This window comes from Lolium perenne, chromosome 2 (genome assembly GCF_019359855.2).
Source record: "Lolium perenne isolate Kyuss_39 chromosome 2, Kyuss_2.0, whole genome shotgun sequence".
NCBI classification, from domain to species: domain Eukaryota; kingdom Viridiplantae; phylum Streptophyta; class Magnoliopsida; order Poales; family Poaceae; genus Lolium; species Lolium perenne.
Window position 1 is genome coordinate 295,240,225 of NC_067245.2, and position 16,937 is coordinate 295,257,161.

Genomic DNA, 16,937 nt, shown 5'->3' on the forward strand with positions numbered 1-16,937 from the left:
GGTTGTTCAAGGGCGGCGGTAGTGTGGCCGGTGAGGTGTGCTCTTCTTGTCATGGTGGTCGTGCTCCAGGAGGTCCTTGGCTCTCGAGCCCAACTCTTCTCCAGCTCTCGGGTGAGCTTCTCTCATGTCCGATGGTTCGACGCCTCCGAGCCATGGCGAGAGGGTAGGGGCCCTCTTCGGCATGAGAATAGGAAGGTTTGGTGCTCTTTGTCCCGGGTTCTTCTCCTCGCTCAAGGCTTCCTCTCTGCCCAAGGCAGTGACTCGTCGCGCCCCGCTGGTTTGGCGTCCTCGGTGCCGTGGAGCCGTGGTCTTCGCTTCTGCAAGACGTGTGCTTGTGTTGTAGCGTAGTGTTGTAAGCTTCTCAGAGTGCCCCCTTGTATCTTTCGGCCGTAGTGTGTGTGGTGTGGTGTTGTGTGGTACGGAGGGCCTTGTGTAATCCCTGGCCGGTTGATGGCTTTGTTAATTCAAAGCTGGGCTTTCGAGCCTTCACTTTAAAGAATATACTTGATGAACCCCACGATACCGATTATGGAGGTTGATTGTTTTTCAGAAATTTGGCCAAAGTTAATGTTGTTGAATATATAAGCAAATATTCATATGAAATAATCCGTACAAGTAATTGATAAATCATGACTATGAGAATAACAAATAAACCAATCGTGCAGACTAGTAAGGTAGATGAACACATCACATCTAAACAAGACAAATCGATCGCATCTACCATAAAAACTAGAAGAAACTCTAACAGAAACTGAAAGAGAAACGACAAGATAACATACTTTGCAGCAGCGTCGTTGTCGCCCATGTTGAGATAAGCTCGGCTCGGCGAGATCCTCGCGTCGCGTCGTGGTGAGGCAGGCGGTGGAGGAGGAGGAGTGCGCGAGGGCTCTCTCTTTCTTCTCACTCACTTACTAGGACTAGAACAGCCCACCTTATATAACACTCCAAGTCTCTCCCAACTAACAATGTGGGACTAAACTTTAGCCCTCACTAGTGTTGCCACTGATTTTTGAAATAGGCCATGTGAGTTTCAAAATTTTATAATGGGCCATGGGCCAAAGGCCAAATGCCCAAAATTCCAGTAAATGTAGCGTAGCAGTAGTATTACACTTGCTCGTACAAACAATGCGGATAGATGCGGCAATGTGCTGGTGTGACAGTCTATTGTTCTTTTGCCCACTGCTTAGTGCTTACCCCATTTTTAAACTGCTAGCAAGTTGCTAAATTTTTAACTGACCACATGATTAATTGGTGCAAAAAAAAAAACTACTCAACTTTATCCAGCCGATTCAGACATCCTACCCAACAACTTGCTCCCAAATCGACGAACCAGCTAATGCCGAATCAACCAGCTTTTGCGCTGAGATGTGACTTGAGTAGATCTTCCAAGAAACAACGGTCAAGGCTTAAAATATCTACAGCACCATGTAGGAAAATGTGAGTATTTATAACGAACTGAGGCATAGACCGGATGGTTGGGACTTGGGAGGCCTCCCTACCCGTCGCGAGATCCCAAGTTCGAATGCTAGTGTCCGCTCTCTCTCCTATCATGGCCAAAATTATTGCAAATCTTATATCCGTCCAAACAGGCCAAATAATACATTTTCTTTTTAGAACACAGTACAACGCAGACGCTCACAAACATGCATGTACAAACACCCCTATGAACGCACGCACATCCTACCACTATGAGCACCTCCGAGGGACTGAGCCGACATATCTTGAGGTTGACGAAGTCACCATTGGCGCCTCGCTGTTGACGGACACGTCACCTACCACTGAAAGCATAGCACCGGTTAAATCCTGGAATAAATCCAGGTAAATGCAAACAGCCATATCAAGTCTATGACTTAAACCTGGGTAGGCTGGTTCCACCACAAGGGACCTACCTAACCACAAGAGCCTGTTTGCAGGCCAAATAATACATATGTACACGGTACACATACAACTTTACCTGCTACTACTACTACGCAGTTCCAACGGCAATGCAAGTATGAGCACTAGCAAATGAAATCAAACCTATATTTACGCAAACAATTACTGACTGCACAAACACCATCCGCAAGATGAATGCATTCTCAAATAAATCTGTACCACAAGAATTCGCCATGGACTGATAATTCGACCGTGAGAATGAATCAAATCAACGGCCTTCGTCAATGATGGAGCCCAGGAACGGCAACCGCACTGAGTCGGTCTTCTGAGTCGAGCTCGATTGCCCACTGACGCTGGAGCTCATGAAGCTGGTGTCGCCGCCACCCTTGATCTGCCACTCCGTGATGTAGCTGGGCTTGGACACATTGCTGGGCGCCTCGACGTCGCCCGTCAACATGGCCACCACCCTCGACATGGATGGCCGCTGGTGGGGTGAGCCTTGGGTGCACACGAGCGCCACCTTGATGGCCCGGAGCACCTCCTCGCTATCGAATTCTTCGAGCCTCGGGTCGAGCATATCCAGAGGGTGGTTGTCCTCGTGCAGTTCCCAGACCTGAAAGTGTCAAGATGGTAAGCTAAAATGCAGCATATGTGTTCAAGTACTATAGAAAAATCGAGCAAACTGAATTTTAAATTAGCATATTATTAAGATACACTGTAGCGGTTTCACTGCAGTTTTTCTGCATGATGCAAGCACTCACATATGCCAAAACTGAGCCAGGAGGGCTTGATTTAAAATTCTGTGAAAGCATGTGAGCTCTACATTTCCAATATTTAGTAGGAATCACTATAGGTTACTTATACCGATAACAAAGAGCATACTACAGCTTGCAGATCATCAGTGAGTTACCCATTCGAAAATATAAATCTTGTTTTGGTCCTGAGTAGAGTAATAGTTTGGTCTTCCAGCTAAAGTCTCCAATACCACAACGCCAAATGCAAACACATCAACCTTCTCTGTCACATGGCCTCTCATGGCATACTCAGGTGCGAGGTAACCACTTGAAAAAAGAGATGATAAACGACATAAGCATACAGATGAAAATAGTATGTAAGCATAAAGGTTAGCAAAGTGGAAATGCACTTACAATGTACCAGCAACTTTCGTGCTGACATGTGTCTCCTGATCATCGTAAAGTTTCGCGAGCCCGAAATCTGAGATCTTAGGATTGAGATTGGCATCAAGTAAGATATTGCTGGCCTTTATGTCCCTGTGCACAACACGGATGCTAGATTCTTCATGAAGATAGGCCAGACCTCTCGCAATGCCTAAGCATATTTCAAAGCGCGTTGGCCAGTCTAGGTTTGACCTCCCTTTTCCTGCAGATGTGGGTTTAAGTATTTAGTTGTCTATACTAAGCCTGAATTTGCAGATTTTTAGCTGCGTCACTCAACAGAATTTGTACCAAACAGAGCATGGTCCAAGCTTCCATTCTCCAGGTACTCATAAACCAACAATGGCTTATTGCCCTCAAGGCAGCAACCATACAACTTCACGAGATTACGGTGCTGCACCCGAGATATAGTTTCTATTTCCGTCGCGAATTCCTTTTTCCCCTGATGAGATGTTTCAGACAGCTGCTTCACTGCCACAAACCTACCATCAGTTAACTTACCCTACAAAAATGCAACATTTTTCAACAATGGAAGTTTCAGCCTTTCAGGTGCCACACTGGTAACCATCATTGTCCCCTCTTCATTTTAGAAATTTTGTCAACATGTATGTGGGGAAACTAAAAATACAAAAATAACTCGTATAGACAGGTGTGTCTTCTAATATTTACGCTTATCGGAAATTACTTCCAGGATGAAAACTTAAAAGAAAATTCAAGACTATGTACAAGATTAACCAACCTTATAAACTGACCCATATCCTCCTTTACCGAGAAGGTTATTAGAACTGAAATTTTCGGTAGCCGACCTCAGTTCCCCATAGCTGAGAACATTAGGTCTTCCCACAATACTGTAGAGCTCTGCAAGACATCACAAAAGATATACTTACTACGACTACTCCTTTGCTCAGTTAGAACACAATGTAGTCCTAGTGTATCCCATACCTTCTTGCTCCAACGACAGTTTTCTCCTTTTCTGCCTCCAAATAAAGATTCCAGCAAATGCTAACAGTCCTAAAACTGCCACACCAACTATGACTCCCACAATCACACCTGTTTTACTACCTTTCTTCTTTGCGACAGCATTACGCACTGTAGGGGTGAAATCTGACACAAAGTTCAGTTGTTAGAAATGTGATGTAAACAGTCAGTATATTTCAAACTCCTCTAAGACTTCCTTTACAAAAATCTAACCCCATGCCTAGTATTCCTGAGTAGTTTGTTTAGTATATTTAATTCACTAGTTCTCTTGTGAGTGTTTAACCAATGTAATAGTTAATACAGTAGAGGCAATAGACAAACTGATATTTTTATCCAACTTTCATTTATCTTAATTCTTTACTTTACACAAAGCCAAACTGGATGTGATTTCGCTTTCCATAGTACTGAAAGTAGAATGAAGAAAACTTCTATAACAGCCACGAGTACATACAGGACTAAATGAAATATGTACAGTATCAACCCTAATTTTCATATTGATGCTCTAGTATTTCCAGTTGCTTTTATTTCAAGAACATAAGATTGCATTCAACAACTTTATTACTCCCTCCATTTTTATTTAGTTCGCGTTTTGGGTCTAGTCAAAGTCAAAAAATTTAAAATTTGACCATGATTATAGGAAAAATATATCAATATCCGTAATGCCAAATACATATAATAAGGAAATTTAGTTAATCACAATTTCAATACAATAAATTTATATTATAATTGTTGATTTTTTTTTCTAAATATTTGATCAAAGTCTACAAAGTTTAACTTTGACTAAACCTAGAACGCGAAGTAATTGTGAGCAGAGGGAGTATGTGTTTCTACCAAGTTAATAATTTGGGGAATATATGGTAGTTGGTATTAAAACCATTATTTCAAGTTAAGGTATGTACTTGGTGTTGCACTCAAAGCTGAGATCTGTAACATCCCAGGTTTTAGATTTAGATTTTGCATCATGCATTCATGCATAATTTGAAGAAAAAAAATCATTCTTGCCAATTGAAATCTTTCAAATAGCTATTAAGGCAATAGCTTACAAAAAATATTTCTGAGTATTTACTTTCGACAGAGAAATAGTCTCACAACATTCTAAAATAATATTTGGGATTTTACAAATATGTATGTTTTTGTTTAAATCAAATCGGATTAGTAAATTAAATTTTATAAGAGAAAGTAGAATACGAAAAAAAGAGGAATAGAAAAAAAAAGAGGAATACGACCGGCCGGCCAACCGGCCGACCGCCGCACACACGCGCGTATGCGCCAGGCCAGCAAGGCAGCTAGCTGCGTAGCAGCAGCACGTGAATCCCACGCTGCTCGAGTTCGTTCACAGTTCGTTTCAAGCCCGATTTTGCCCAGGAAAATCTCTCCGATTCGTTCTGTTTCTTGACCCCTCCGTCACGAAAATCCCCCTATAAATACCCCAGGACCTCCTCCTCCGAAACCCTCAAAACAATCTAGCAAAATCGCCCCAGGCTACCGGATTGCGATCTCAGTTCCGCCGCCATTGGAGCTTGGTGCGAGCTCGGTTCTGTCGATTTCGACCACCTCTGCCCCTAATTCTTGTCCCAAGCTCTTGCTATTGCAGTACACCGTCGCCCTGACCTTTTTCCCCATCTGTAGAGCACCGGAGTCGCTGGGATTTCTCGCCGGAGTTCCACCAAAGACCGACGTCTCCATCCATACCTCACCGACGTTCCGGGAAGCGGAAGACGACGACCAGGACGCTGACGTGATCGCCAAGAGGAGCTGAACACCGTCATCTACTTCGCCGCCTCGGGAGTTCGCTGGAACCACCGTCACCATCGACTTCCGATCGCCACAGCCACCGTCGCCGGACATCTCTGTCTTTTCCGGTGAGCCTCTCAGATTAGATCTCGTCCATCCGTTCTTTATTAGATCCAATGGTCTGTTTTTGCTGATCCGTGTGAAGGGGTACCGTCCAATAGCATTGCGCCACGTCGCTGTCTGGTTTTCAGTTAAAAACTCGAATTTTCGCATACACTAATCTGCTAGCTGTCCAGTATTCAAAAATTCATAGAAAAAGATCTATAGCTCCGTTTTTTGCAAATAAAATATCCACGGATTCAGAAAAACATGTAGAATTTTATTATGCAATAAAATTAGAAGTTTACTGTATATTTTATTTCGTGAATTTAAAACACTCCAATAGAGTATTTTTGACATAACTATAGTTTTATAAATCCGATTTAGTTGATTCTTTCTGCATTAGCTTCTAAATTTCGTTAGCTGTGCAGGGAACACAATTGTGAAATTGTTTAAGTTAATTTCAAAACCAATCTATGTAATTCGAATTTAACCCTTAGCACTCTATAAATTGCAATCTAATAATAATCCTTGCATTTAAATATTTTCCCATGCATCATATATATTTTAATAATCAGGAGACTATACTGATACCCTTTTGGTTTTTATCAAATAATCATGCATCATGTTGTTTGCATATGTTATGGTTGTTTTGTTATTGATTGCAATATGATTACTACGTGTAGACTGCGAGGAGTGCAACGTCTGCGATTGCAACGAGTGCGTGAACAACTTCAACAACTAAGGCAAGTGGTGTTCATAAAAGTCCTATTGTTTTCCTATGCATTGTAGATTGTTTTATGTAGTTTGCATGTGTAGGAAAATTGTTTTTCCGCTTTGCTTTGCTCCTATGTTGTGTCCCCTTGTGTCACTCCTTTATCGCCATCGTTGTAGAATTGCTTAGCTAGCTCAGTAAACGGGGTGGGAGTTCATCATCAAATTTATTGAGTTGTAGCTATACTTTTCTATAATTGAAAACAACTTTAATTAATGAACTACCTAGGCGGATTGGCATTGATTGGGTCATCGAGTGTTCGTCATGGTGGGGATTGCCGCCTAGGGTATAAGAGAAATAGATTGGTGACTTGTTTGAATGCTTACGTGTGTTACCGTATGTCTGTTGATATGGGCTATGACTGAGCTTAGTAGGTTGTGGTAGTTCAAATCCATCGTGGCCAGAGATGTAGAATAGTGTAGGTTGGTACGGCACGTGGGTGGTTTGTTCTACTACTTCTCCAAAAGCTTCGGCTTGGACTTCTTCCAACCTTTACACAAAATGCGTGTACTGGTAAACGTGGGCTGTCTGGGTCATACGGGTAAAGAACACAAACCTCTCGAGAGTGAAAAATCTGAGTACTTAGCCGTGTCCCCGGTTACGGACAGTTTGAGCAATTAGACTTGGAGCTATGACAATTTCTCACTCATCCCTATTTCATAATTACTAAAATTTGTGGTTGAACAATTGGGTAGGAGCACCTGATGTCTATCAGCGTGTCCATGTTCTGGTTTTGAAAATAAAATTGTTTTATAAAATGATAGGATAAAACTATCGCTTTATGCAAATTTGCCTTGAACTCTACCTTGCCAAATAAGCACCCTTGCCAATACAATTCCAAAATGTATTGACCACTCGTGGCTGTAACCTTTTATGTTGCAGGTTATTATTCTGAGTGATCGACTAGGTCGCGAGTCTCCACTCAACTCTGTTCGCCTGTGGCGCATTGAAGGATGGAGCCTCTTTTTACCGTATTTGCTTCCGTTGTTTTGATACTCTATTTGAGCTAGCTTTATGCTATGCAAAGTTGTAATAAATGAATATTCTAGATCATTCGTTAATTAATGATGCACTTGTTACTTTGATACCTATGGAAACTGTGTGTGCTGGTGAACCGATCCAGGGATTAGCACTATACACAGAGACACTCAACCTTATCAGGTCGTGTCGCTTCAGATGGTATCAGAGCAGTGTGTTGACTGTAGGATCGCGACCTTAGAAAAATGGAGTAGACATTAGGAATTGAAAAAAAATTCTATCTTCTCCACTTTCTTTTTCTTGTATGTAGTGTTCTCTATATCATTTTTCTCACACTCTCGTCTATTCAAATTAGTAGATGGTTATCCCCCATTCCAACTATGAAGTCTCAACCATGACGTATCAAACCATTTTGGACTACTTGCACCTTCGACTACTTCTTTCGGGAAAGACGAAGCATATATGAAGACATTGAAGATTGATGATGATCCTTAGAACCAAGATTCTAATACGCTTAGTGATAGATGCGTTGAATTGTTTGATTTGTGAGTTGTCTTCTTCCTCTTGTTTTCACGACAACTACAAATAAAACTTACTTCAAAATACAAATGTCTTGAACAAATTTTCGAAATTATTTGTACTCAATTTTCAAAGGGTATTTTAAGATGATTGGATTGCTTGTGTGATGATTTCTAAGTGTTCCTTTGATAGTGCTATGCATGGGTAGTATTTCCCTTAGTCCTTTTCCATCTATTCTCATCTATGCTAGCCAAACAGATGCCTCCTCGACGTGACCCGGAGATGCAACAGATGATGACCGCTCAAGCGCAGCTGATGCAAATGATGACACAGTTTATGGCCAACAACAACAACAACAATAATCCACCGCAGCAAGACCGTTTGACTCGCTTTTTGAGGTTGAACCCCCCAACCTTTTCAAGCACTTCTGAGCCTATCGCGGCTGATGATTGGCTCCGTACTACCAACAAGAAGCTGGATACTGTCCAAGCCCAGGGAGCTGAGAGAGTGCGATTGGCTGCACATCAATTGGAAGGTTCTGCTGCTGAATGGTGGGACAACTATCAGGTTTCTTATCCTGATATAGATGCTATTACTTGGGATCAATTCCAAGGAGCCTTCCGTACTGCTCATGTTGCTGCTGGAGCCATGACACTGAAGAGGCGTGAGTTTCGCGACCTATGCCAAGGAACACGCACGGTGAGCGAGTATGGCGATCTCTTCAACAAGTTGGCTCGTTACGCTCCTGATGATGTGGCTACTGATGCTAAGAGGCAGGATGAGTTCATGAGAGGGCTCAATGATGAAATATCCATCCAGCTTGTAGCCATAAGGTTCAACAGTTATCAAGAGTTGCTGGATAGGGCCGTTGTTGTAGAGTCTAAGCATAAGAGCATGGAGAACCGTAAGAGGAAACACGAACACAATGGCTACAACCGGGGACCACATCAAAGGACCCGCACTTCTAATGATGGCAAGGGAGATTCGGAACACAACAATAATGGAGGCAATGGACACAACAACCACAATGGACACAACCATAATGGCCGCAAAAGTGACAACCATCACAAATCGGAGAGAGGTAATGGCCATAACCATGGAGATACCAATGGGAGGAACAATAAGGAGTATATCAAAAGGGATCTTAGTCTCGTGGAGTGCTTCAAGTGCCACAAGAATGGACACTATGCCAACGATTGCCCTGAGAGGAAGAAGGATGAAGGGAACGAGACCACTCAGCTCCAGGAAGGACATGTGAACCACATCAACATGAGGGTGGCTAGTAAGTTTTGATCAACTCTTCACAACACAGTTACCTTCCAATACTAGTGCATTTTAGTCATTCATATCAAGATTAGTCCTGGATATAAGTAATATATATCGCATCAAAAGTGAGCCCCCTTGGAAGGTGTGATGAATAAACAAAAAACTGATGCAAGGCAGGAGACCCATGAAAAATGGAAATTGAAGAAGAGACCTAGCCAAAATCCTTTTAAGGGTGGTAGCACCGTAGTCATACCGAACCTAAACCCTTTCTTTCTAGCCTTCTCGAATCGCGAGGACGAGATTCCTTTTAAGGGTGGTAGTCTGTAACATCCCAGGTTTTAGATTTAGATTTTGCATCATGCATTCATGCATAATTTGAAGAAAAAAAATCATTCTTGCCAATTGAAATCTTTCAAATAGCTATTAAGGCAATAGCTTACAAAAAATATTTCTGAGTATTTACTTTCGACAGAGAAATAGTCTCACAACATTCTAAAATAATATTTGGGATTTTACAAATATGTATGTTTTTGTTTAAATCAAATCGGATTAGTAAATTAAATTTTATAAGAGAAAGTAGAATACGAAAAAAAGAGGAATAGAAAAAAAAAGAGGAATACGACCGGCCGGCCAACCGGCCGACCGCCGCACACACGCGCGTATGCGCCAGGCCAGCAAGGCAGCTAGCTGCGTAGCAGCAGCACGTGAATCCCACGCTGCTCGAGTTCGTTCACAGTTCGTTTCAAGCCCGATTTTGCCCAGGAAAATCTCTCCGATTCGTTCTGTTTCTTGACCCCTCCGTCACGAAAATCCCCCTATAAATACCCCAGGACCTCCTCCTCCGAAACCCTCAAAACAATCTAGCAAAATCGCCCCAGGCTACCGGATTGCGATCTCAGTTCCGCCGCCATTGGAGCTTGGTGCGAGCTCGGTTCTGTCGATTTCGACCACCTCTGCCCCTAATTCTTGTCCCAAGCTCTTGCTATTGCAGTACACCGTCGCCCTGACCTTTTTCCCCATCTGTAGAGCACCGGAGTCGCTGGGATTTCTCGCCGGAGTTCCACCAAAGACCGACGTCTCCATCCATACCTCACCGACGTTCCGGGAAGCGGAAGACGACGACCAGGACGCTGACGTGATCGCCAAGAGGAGCTGAACACCGTCATCTACTTCGCCGCCTCGGGAGTTCGCTGGAACCACCGTCACCATCGACTTCCGATCGCCACAGCCACCGTCGCCGGACATCTCTGTCTTTTCCGGTGAGCCTCTCAGATTAGATCTCGTCCATCCGTTCTTTATTAGATCCAATGGTCTGTTTTTGCTGATCCGTGTGAAGGGGTACCGTCCAATAGCATTGCGCCACGTCGCTGTCTGGTTTTCAGTTAAAAACTCGAATTTTCGCATACACTAATCTGCTAGCTGTCCAGTATTCAAAAATTCATAGAAAAAGATCTATAGCTCCGTTTTTTGCAAATAAAATATCCACGGATTCAGAAAAACATGTAGAATTTTATTATGCAATAAAATTAGAAGTTTACTGTATATTTTATTTCGTGAATTTAAAACACTCCAATAGAGTATTTTTGACATAACTATAGTTTTATAAATCCGATTTAGTTGATTCTTTCTGCATTAGCTTCTAAATTTCGTTAGCTGTGCAGGGAACACAATTGTGAAATTGTTTAAGTTAATTTCAAAACCAATCTATGTAATTCGAATTTAACCCTTAGCACTCTATAAATTGCAATCTAATAATAATCCTTGCATTTAAATATTTTCCCATGCATCATATATATTTTAATAATCAGGAGACTATACTGATACCCTTTTGGTTTTTATCAAATAATCATGCATCATGTTGTTTGCATATGTTATGGTTGTTTTGTTATTGATTGCAATATGATTACTACGTGTAGACTGCGAGGAGTGCAACGTCTGCGATTGCAACGAGTGCGTGAACAACTTCAACAACTAAGGCAAGTGGTGTTCATAAAAGTCCTATTGTTTTCCTATGCATTGTAGATTGTTTTATGTAGTTTGCATGTGTAGGAAAATTGTTTTTCCGCTTTGCTTTGCTCCTATGTTGTGTCCCCTTGTGTCACTCCTTTATCGCCATCGTTGTAGAATTGCTTAGCTAGCTCAGTAAACGGGGTGGGAGTTCATCATCAAATTTATTGAGTTGTAGCTATACTTTTCTATAATTGAAAACAACTTTAATTAATGAACTACCTAGGCGGATTGGCATTGATTGGGTCATCGAGTGTTCGTCATGGTGGGGATTGCCGCCTAGGGTATAAGAGAAATAGATTGGTGACTTGTTTGAATGCTTACGTGTGTTACCGTATGTCTGTTGATATGGGCTATGACTGAGCTTAGTAGGTTGTGGTAGTTCAAATCCATCGTGGCCAGAGATGTAGAATAGTGTAGGTTGGTACGGCACGTGGGTGGTTTGTTCTACTACTTCTCCAAAAGCTTCGGCTTGGACTTCTTCCAACCTTTACACAAAATGCGTGTACTGGTAAACGTGGGCTGTCTGGGTCATACGGGTAAAGAACACAAACCTCTCGAGAGTGAAAAATCTGAGTACTTAGCCGTGTCCCCGGTTACGGACAGTTTGAGCAATTAGACTTGGAGCTATGACAATTTCTCACTCATCCCTATTTCATAATTACTAAAATTTGTGGTTGAACAATTGGGTAGGAGCACCTGATGTCTATCAGCGTGTCCATGTTCTGGTTTTGAAAATAAAATTGTTTTATAAAATGATAGGATAAAACTATCGCTTTATGCAAATTTGCCTTGAACTCTACCTTGCCAAATAAGCACCCTTGCCAATACAATTCCAAAATGTATTGACCACTCGTGGCTGTAACCTTTTATGTTGCAGGTTATTATTCTGAGTGATCGACTAGGTCGCGAGTCTCCACTCAACTCTGTTCGCCTGTGGCGCATTGAAGGATGGAGCCTCTTTTTACCGTATTTGCTTCCGTTGTTTTGATACTCTATTTGAGCTAGCTTTATGCTATGCAAAGTTGTAATAAATGAATATTCTAGATCATTCGTTAATTAATGATGCACTTGTTACTTTGATACCTATGGAAACTGTGTGTGCTGGTGAACCGATCCAGGGATTAGCACTATACACAGAGACACTCAACCTTATCAGGTCGTGTCGCTTCAAGATCGCAGGCCCATAGTAGCCTTGAGAAGGAATGCAGCAAGTGCCCTTGCCAGCCCAGAAGAGATGAATCTCAAGAAAGTTCTTCGTGACAGGAACAATGTACTGCTTCCTAACAGCAGTGTAAGATTTCCGGCCTGCCTCCTTCCTTATGTCAAAGTTCTGCTCTTTATGGACACCCTATAACAACAAAATCAACAATAAACATATTGACTGGGTTGTAAGCTAATAATACTGGCTACCACTTATCAGTGAAACAGGAACCTACTTGGATATATATATCGAAAACCCTTCTCCCTGTGCTCTTCCAAGACTGACCGTCTGGGAAGTCAAACTCTGCAAATTGAAGTGTAACTGTATAGTTTCCATTTTCGAGTCCAATACCGAAGTATCTTAAGGATGAAGGTGACATCCTTGCATTCCGGAACAGTTCTGTATCAAGTGTATTCTGAAACTGGTGTGAACTATAGATTATATAACTTCCATTCCGTGAATCCATGAACCTTCCAACGTTGCTAACACCCCATGTTGGCCCTCCTGTAACATAAAATGATGCAGGTCCAAGGCTGGCATCATCAGGTTCATACACAGAATTATCTGAGCCTGATACAGATCGCATACTACCACAGTCCACAGCGAAGGAAGAAGCTGCAAGCAGGTTAAATTATTTAATATTGATATTAGTTTAGTGAACCTTCAGTTGCGAGTGTATAGTTCCTCGAATAGGTACATGCTTAAAATTTCAAAATCCAGAAGTCTCACACTTTGGAGAACCAAGAAAACGTGGTGTACCACGCTGAAGGCAACCCCACCCCATAGGTAAGACACTGCAAATGTAACAAAGTGTTTTGAACCCGAAATAAAGCTGAGAGAACCACTAATCATACTTGAAGGTGTTTAGGAGATACTGAAATATGGACGAACCTGTTGCTGGAACTATCGGCCACGAAATTGTTTGTCACCAGATTCCTAAGTAGGATGAACAACCAGAATAATTTAGAATGCATTGTTCATACTTCATAGAATATTTAGAACTTCTGTCCTATAGCTTAAATAAAATAACTCAAGTTATACATAAATAGCTGACCGATTTTTTGGCTGTAAGACTAATATCTCACTTCATAAACACTAGAAGCCGTAGGCATCTTAATTTTTTTGTAAATACTTAAGATAGAGGCACCAAAAAAGCTTTTCAGATTACCAAATAGGAATCAAGCTTATTTCATGTGTACACATAGGAATAATAAGTCAGCCCAAGAGCCTAATTGAGACGAAACATGACCTTAGTTAGGCTGGATTTGATTCGCCAGTAATGCGAGTTTCAGAATTTGGAACTTACAATTGAGAATCTTTAGCCCAAGAAGGAACGCTTCCTGAGAGCTGGTTGTAGGGAAAATCTCTACAAAATGATAGAATGAAAGCACCATTAGAAAATAAATAAATACCAGCCTGCTTTTATTGTGTAAATAAAAATCAAACCGCATTACATACAAACTTTTTAGTAATGATCCTATTGAGCTTGGAAGGCTTCCTGAAAGGCCATTATTCCCAGTCACAAACAAAATTTAGAGATTAAGAACAATGATGAAAGTCTTCCTTCCATAGAAATACACTTTCAAGTCAAGAGAGTCCATACAGGAAGGTGAGGGAATTCAGATTCAACAAGGTTTGTGGTAGTTCTCCTGTGATATTATTGAAACTCAAATCCCTATAATAATAATATAACCAGAAGGAAAAGATGTCATCAGCTAGTGTATAATTCATAGTAATGCCAAGTATTTTGCATGAAATGAACTTGGTTGTAGTTTATCATCGCCACAAAATGCTTACAGCAAATTTAAACTCGTGAATTTCGAAAAGTCTGTTGATACGAGCTTATCAGATATCCTACAGTTCCTCAGAATCCTGCAAAGAAAACATGTTACATGTATTAGGACTGAACTTGTAGATTTACTACTGTAATTTGAGCCATTAACTGAATGACATGTTACACATACAGGGTGTTCAAAGATGTCAGGTTATTGAGGAATGTCAGTGAAGAAGAGCTCCCATTTAATATATCACCAATTCGTCTGCACCGCAGAAGTAAAATATTAATTCTCCCTGCTGCAACCTTCACATTAAACAATGACATTTAGCTCTTATCACCGGTATTAGGCACTTACAAGCTTGCCAGTAGGCCCAGATTGGAAAGAGTAGCTGGAATTGGACCCTGAAAAGAATTGCCTTGAAACCTCCTACAATTCCATTGTTCTAGTTAGTCATATGAAGCATCACTTCCTCATGAATGCAGCAACTTAGTAATGAAAGTACATAAGAAAGTGTTTATCTGATACTAGCAACCGCCTAATGGATAATTGGGGAAGGAGGATGCAATGTATATCGTGTATTGTTCAACAACTGAGACTTCAAATGGATTGTTTCTTCAGAGGCCACAGATGAAGATTCAGCACGTTCAAGAAAGGCTCAAGTACTGAAAATGATACCGCTTGCATTAAAATAGTTATTACATCCGTTCCAAAATATAAGCCTTTTTAGATAACAAACTTAGCTATCTAAAAGGCTTATATTTAGGAACGGAGGTACTACTATTTAAAATGAATCTCCCACTCCAACGGCAATTTATGTTTTGCACAAACTAAAGCTCAGCTTGTAGATAACTACAGAAAACTGCAATAATATTGTTTCAAACCTCACTGCAGATAAATATTCTTTGAAACTGTATAAACAACATATCCATATCATTTGCAGTATTTTTTTTAGAGATCAAACTGCTATAACTAAGATCAGAAGTGACCTTACAGATCTGTTAAACTACTCCAGCTCCCAATATAATCTGGTATTTGCCCAGTAAAATCATTATCTGATGCCCACCTGAACAAAGAGAAGAGAAGTACATAAGATTGAATGGTGTGGAACGTTATAATATATCAACATGTCAACTATAGGCATACAATTGTTTCATTTTCGTAAGCTTGGAAAGTGATGATGGTAGTGGTCCACTAACGCCAGCACTATCAATGTACCTGTAATTGAGAAATACAGAAACAACACACATTAGACAAGGATCCAAGCGAAAAGGCAACTGGCTTGGCAGAAGAAAACAGAGTCCCCAGAAAATACATACAGCTGCTCAAGTTTTGCCAGGTTTCCCAGTTCCGAAGGAAGCGAGCCACTAAAATTGTTTGAGCCAAAGCTTCTACAAATACACCACATATTTCAGGTTAGACATGCAAACTTCATATAAGGTTCTTATATTGCTATAAAGACTATTTTCTTACAGTACTATAAGATTCGTAAGGTTCCCGAGCTCCTTGGGTACAGGTCCAGATAATGCATTGATACCCAAACTCCTTATATGTTGAAAAGAGGAAGCGTGAGATTACATGCCAAAAAAAATAATGTATGCATTTGATGATGAAATCATGTTTTGAGTTGTGAATCTCACATGTACTCCATATTAGTCAACTCGCCCATGAAGGATGGTAAAGGCCCTGTTAAGTAATTTTGTGCTAAATTTCTGAAACAAAACCGATGCAGATATAAGAAATAACTGAACTTGGTACAGTTAGAGTATAGGACATAATGTGGGCTTCATACAGATTGGTCAAGGCTGTGAGCCTGTGAGGTTCCGCAGCTCTTCTGGTATGGGACCGACCGCGTCCAAGGCGTATATTTTCCTGCATCGCAAGGCATCCCCCATCAGCCAACAAAGAACTGGCATTCCGTCGAACAGGGTGAGCGCGGGTGCGGGGCCAGATTAAGAGGGGGCACTTACAGCTTGGTGATGCGGCATACGGAGGTGTTGCCGCCGGTGCAGACTTCGCATTTGATGGCCGGGTTGAAGTTGGGGATGCTGTCGATGTCGGTGTTGTCCGTGGCGGCGCCCGTGCAGGGGTCGCCGCTGATGTTCCATGACGTCCCCGCCTTCTGGCCGAGCTTGGCGAAGACCGCGTCCAGTGCCGCCGCTGCGAGACAAACGACACACCATCAAAATTTCATCGTCCGATGGTGATCCGACGGCCGACAGGAAGCAGGAAAGCTGGCTGGTTAGGAGCGAACAGCGTGGGGAACTCGAATCAACAATCTGGATTCAGGAAAGAAGATGAACTGAATTGGAGCTTATATGCTCACCGTCACCCGGATCGGTCCTGTTCATGAAGCTTTTGTTTAACTATTACTGACTGATATGTAAGGGTTATTAGTACAACTAAACATAAGCTTTATTTGTAAGTTTCCATTGCTGATGAATCGGTTTATGAAAGATCAGTGTCTAAATTGACATGGATCATGCACACGGGTACGAGGAGAGCGACACACCAGATGACAGTGATACCACTCTGGTGACCAAGGGAAACTC

General features: G+C 41.6%; 1 protein-coding gene and 2 long non-coding RNA genes across 3 annotated transcripts; 2 read left to right on the forward strand and 1 right to left on the reverse strand.

The window, feature by feature from the left end:
* Nucleotides 1–1,846: 1,846 nt before the first annotated feature.
* On the reverse strand, nt 1,847–16,647 carry LOC127336168 (probable LRR receptor-like serine/threonine-protein kinase At1g56140). Its single transcript, XM_071826740.1, has 24 exons — nt 16,356–16,647; nt 16,178–16,257; nt 16,026–16,097; nt 15,859–15,930; nt 15,705–15,776; nt 15,532–15,603; nt 15,380–15,451; nt 14,743–14,814; nt 14,575–14,649; nt 14,408–14,482; nt 14,214–14,285; nt 14,073–14,108; nt 13,917–13,976; nt 13,502–13,546; nt 13,340–13,404; nt 12,846–13,225; nt 12,580–12,757; nt 4,928–4,948; nt 3,993–4,154; nt 3,790–3,908; nt 3,342–3,552; nt 3,024–3,255; nt 2,786–2,936; nt 1,847–2,488 (listed from the first exon to the last, which is right to left on the reverse strand). Exons 1-24 carry the CDS (start codon nt 16,566–16,568, stop codon nt 2,144–2,146), a joined length of 2,952 nt encoding a protein of 983 aa, XP_071682841.1. The 5' UTR covers nt 16,569–16,647; the 3' UTR covers nt 1,847–2,143.
* LOC127336175 (uncharacterized) lies at nt 5,282–7,754 on the forward strand. Its single transcript, XR_007873202.2, has 3 exons — nt 5,282–5,551; nt 5,658–5,890; nt 6,548–7,754. It is a non-coding gene; the product is annotated as an uncharacterized lncRNA (long non-coding RNA).
* On the forward strand, nt 10,050–12,522 carry LOC139829903 (uncharacterized). Its single transcript, XR_007873203.2, has 3 exons — nt 10,050–10,319; nt 10,426–10,658; nt 11,316–12,522. It is a non-coding gene; the product is annotated as an uncharacterized lncRNA (long non-coding RNA).
* Nucleotides 16,648–16,937: the final 290 nt, after the last annotated feature.

Excerpts from the sequence above, each read along its gene's own strand:
- LOC127336168 (XM_071826740.1), bottom strand. The coding sequence starts at position 16,568 with ATGGTGTGTCGTTTGTCTCGCAGCGGCGGCACTGGACGCGGTCTTCGC. Across the intron at positions 14,815-15,379 it reads TGGAGTAGTTTAACAGATCT|GAGGTTTCAAGGCAATTCTT; the intron begins GTAAGGTCACTT and ends ATGGAATTGTAG. Across the intron at positions 4,949-12,579 it reads CTACTATGGGCCTGCGATCT|CAGCTTTGAGTGCAACACCA; the intron begins TGAAGCGACACG and ends TGTTACAGATCT.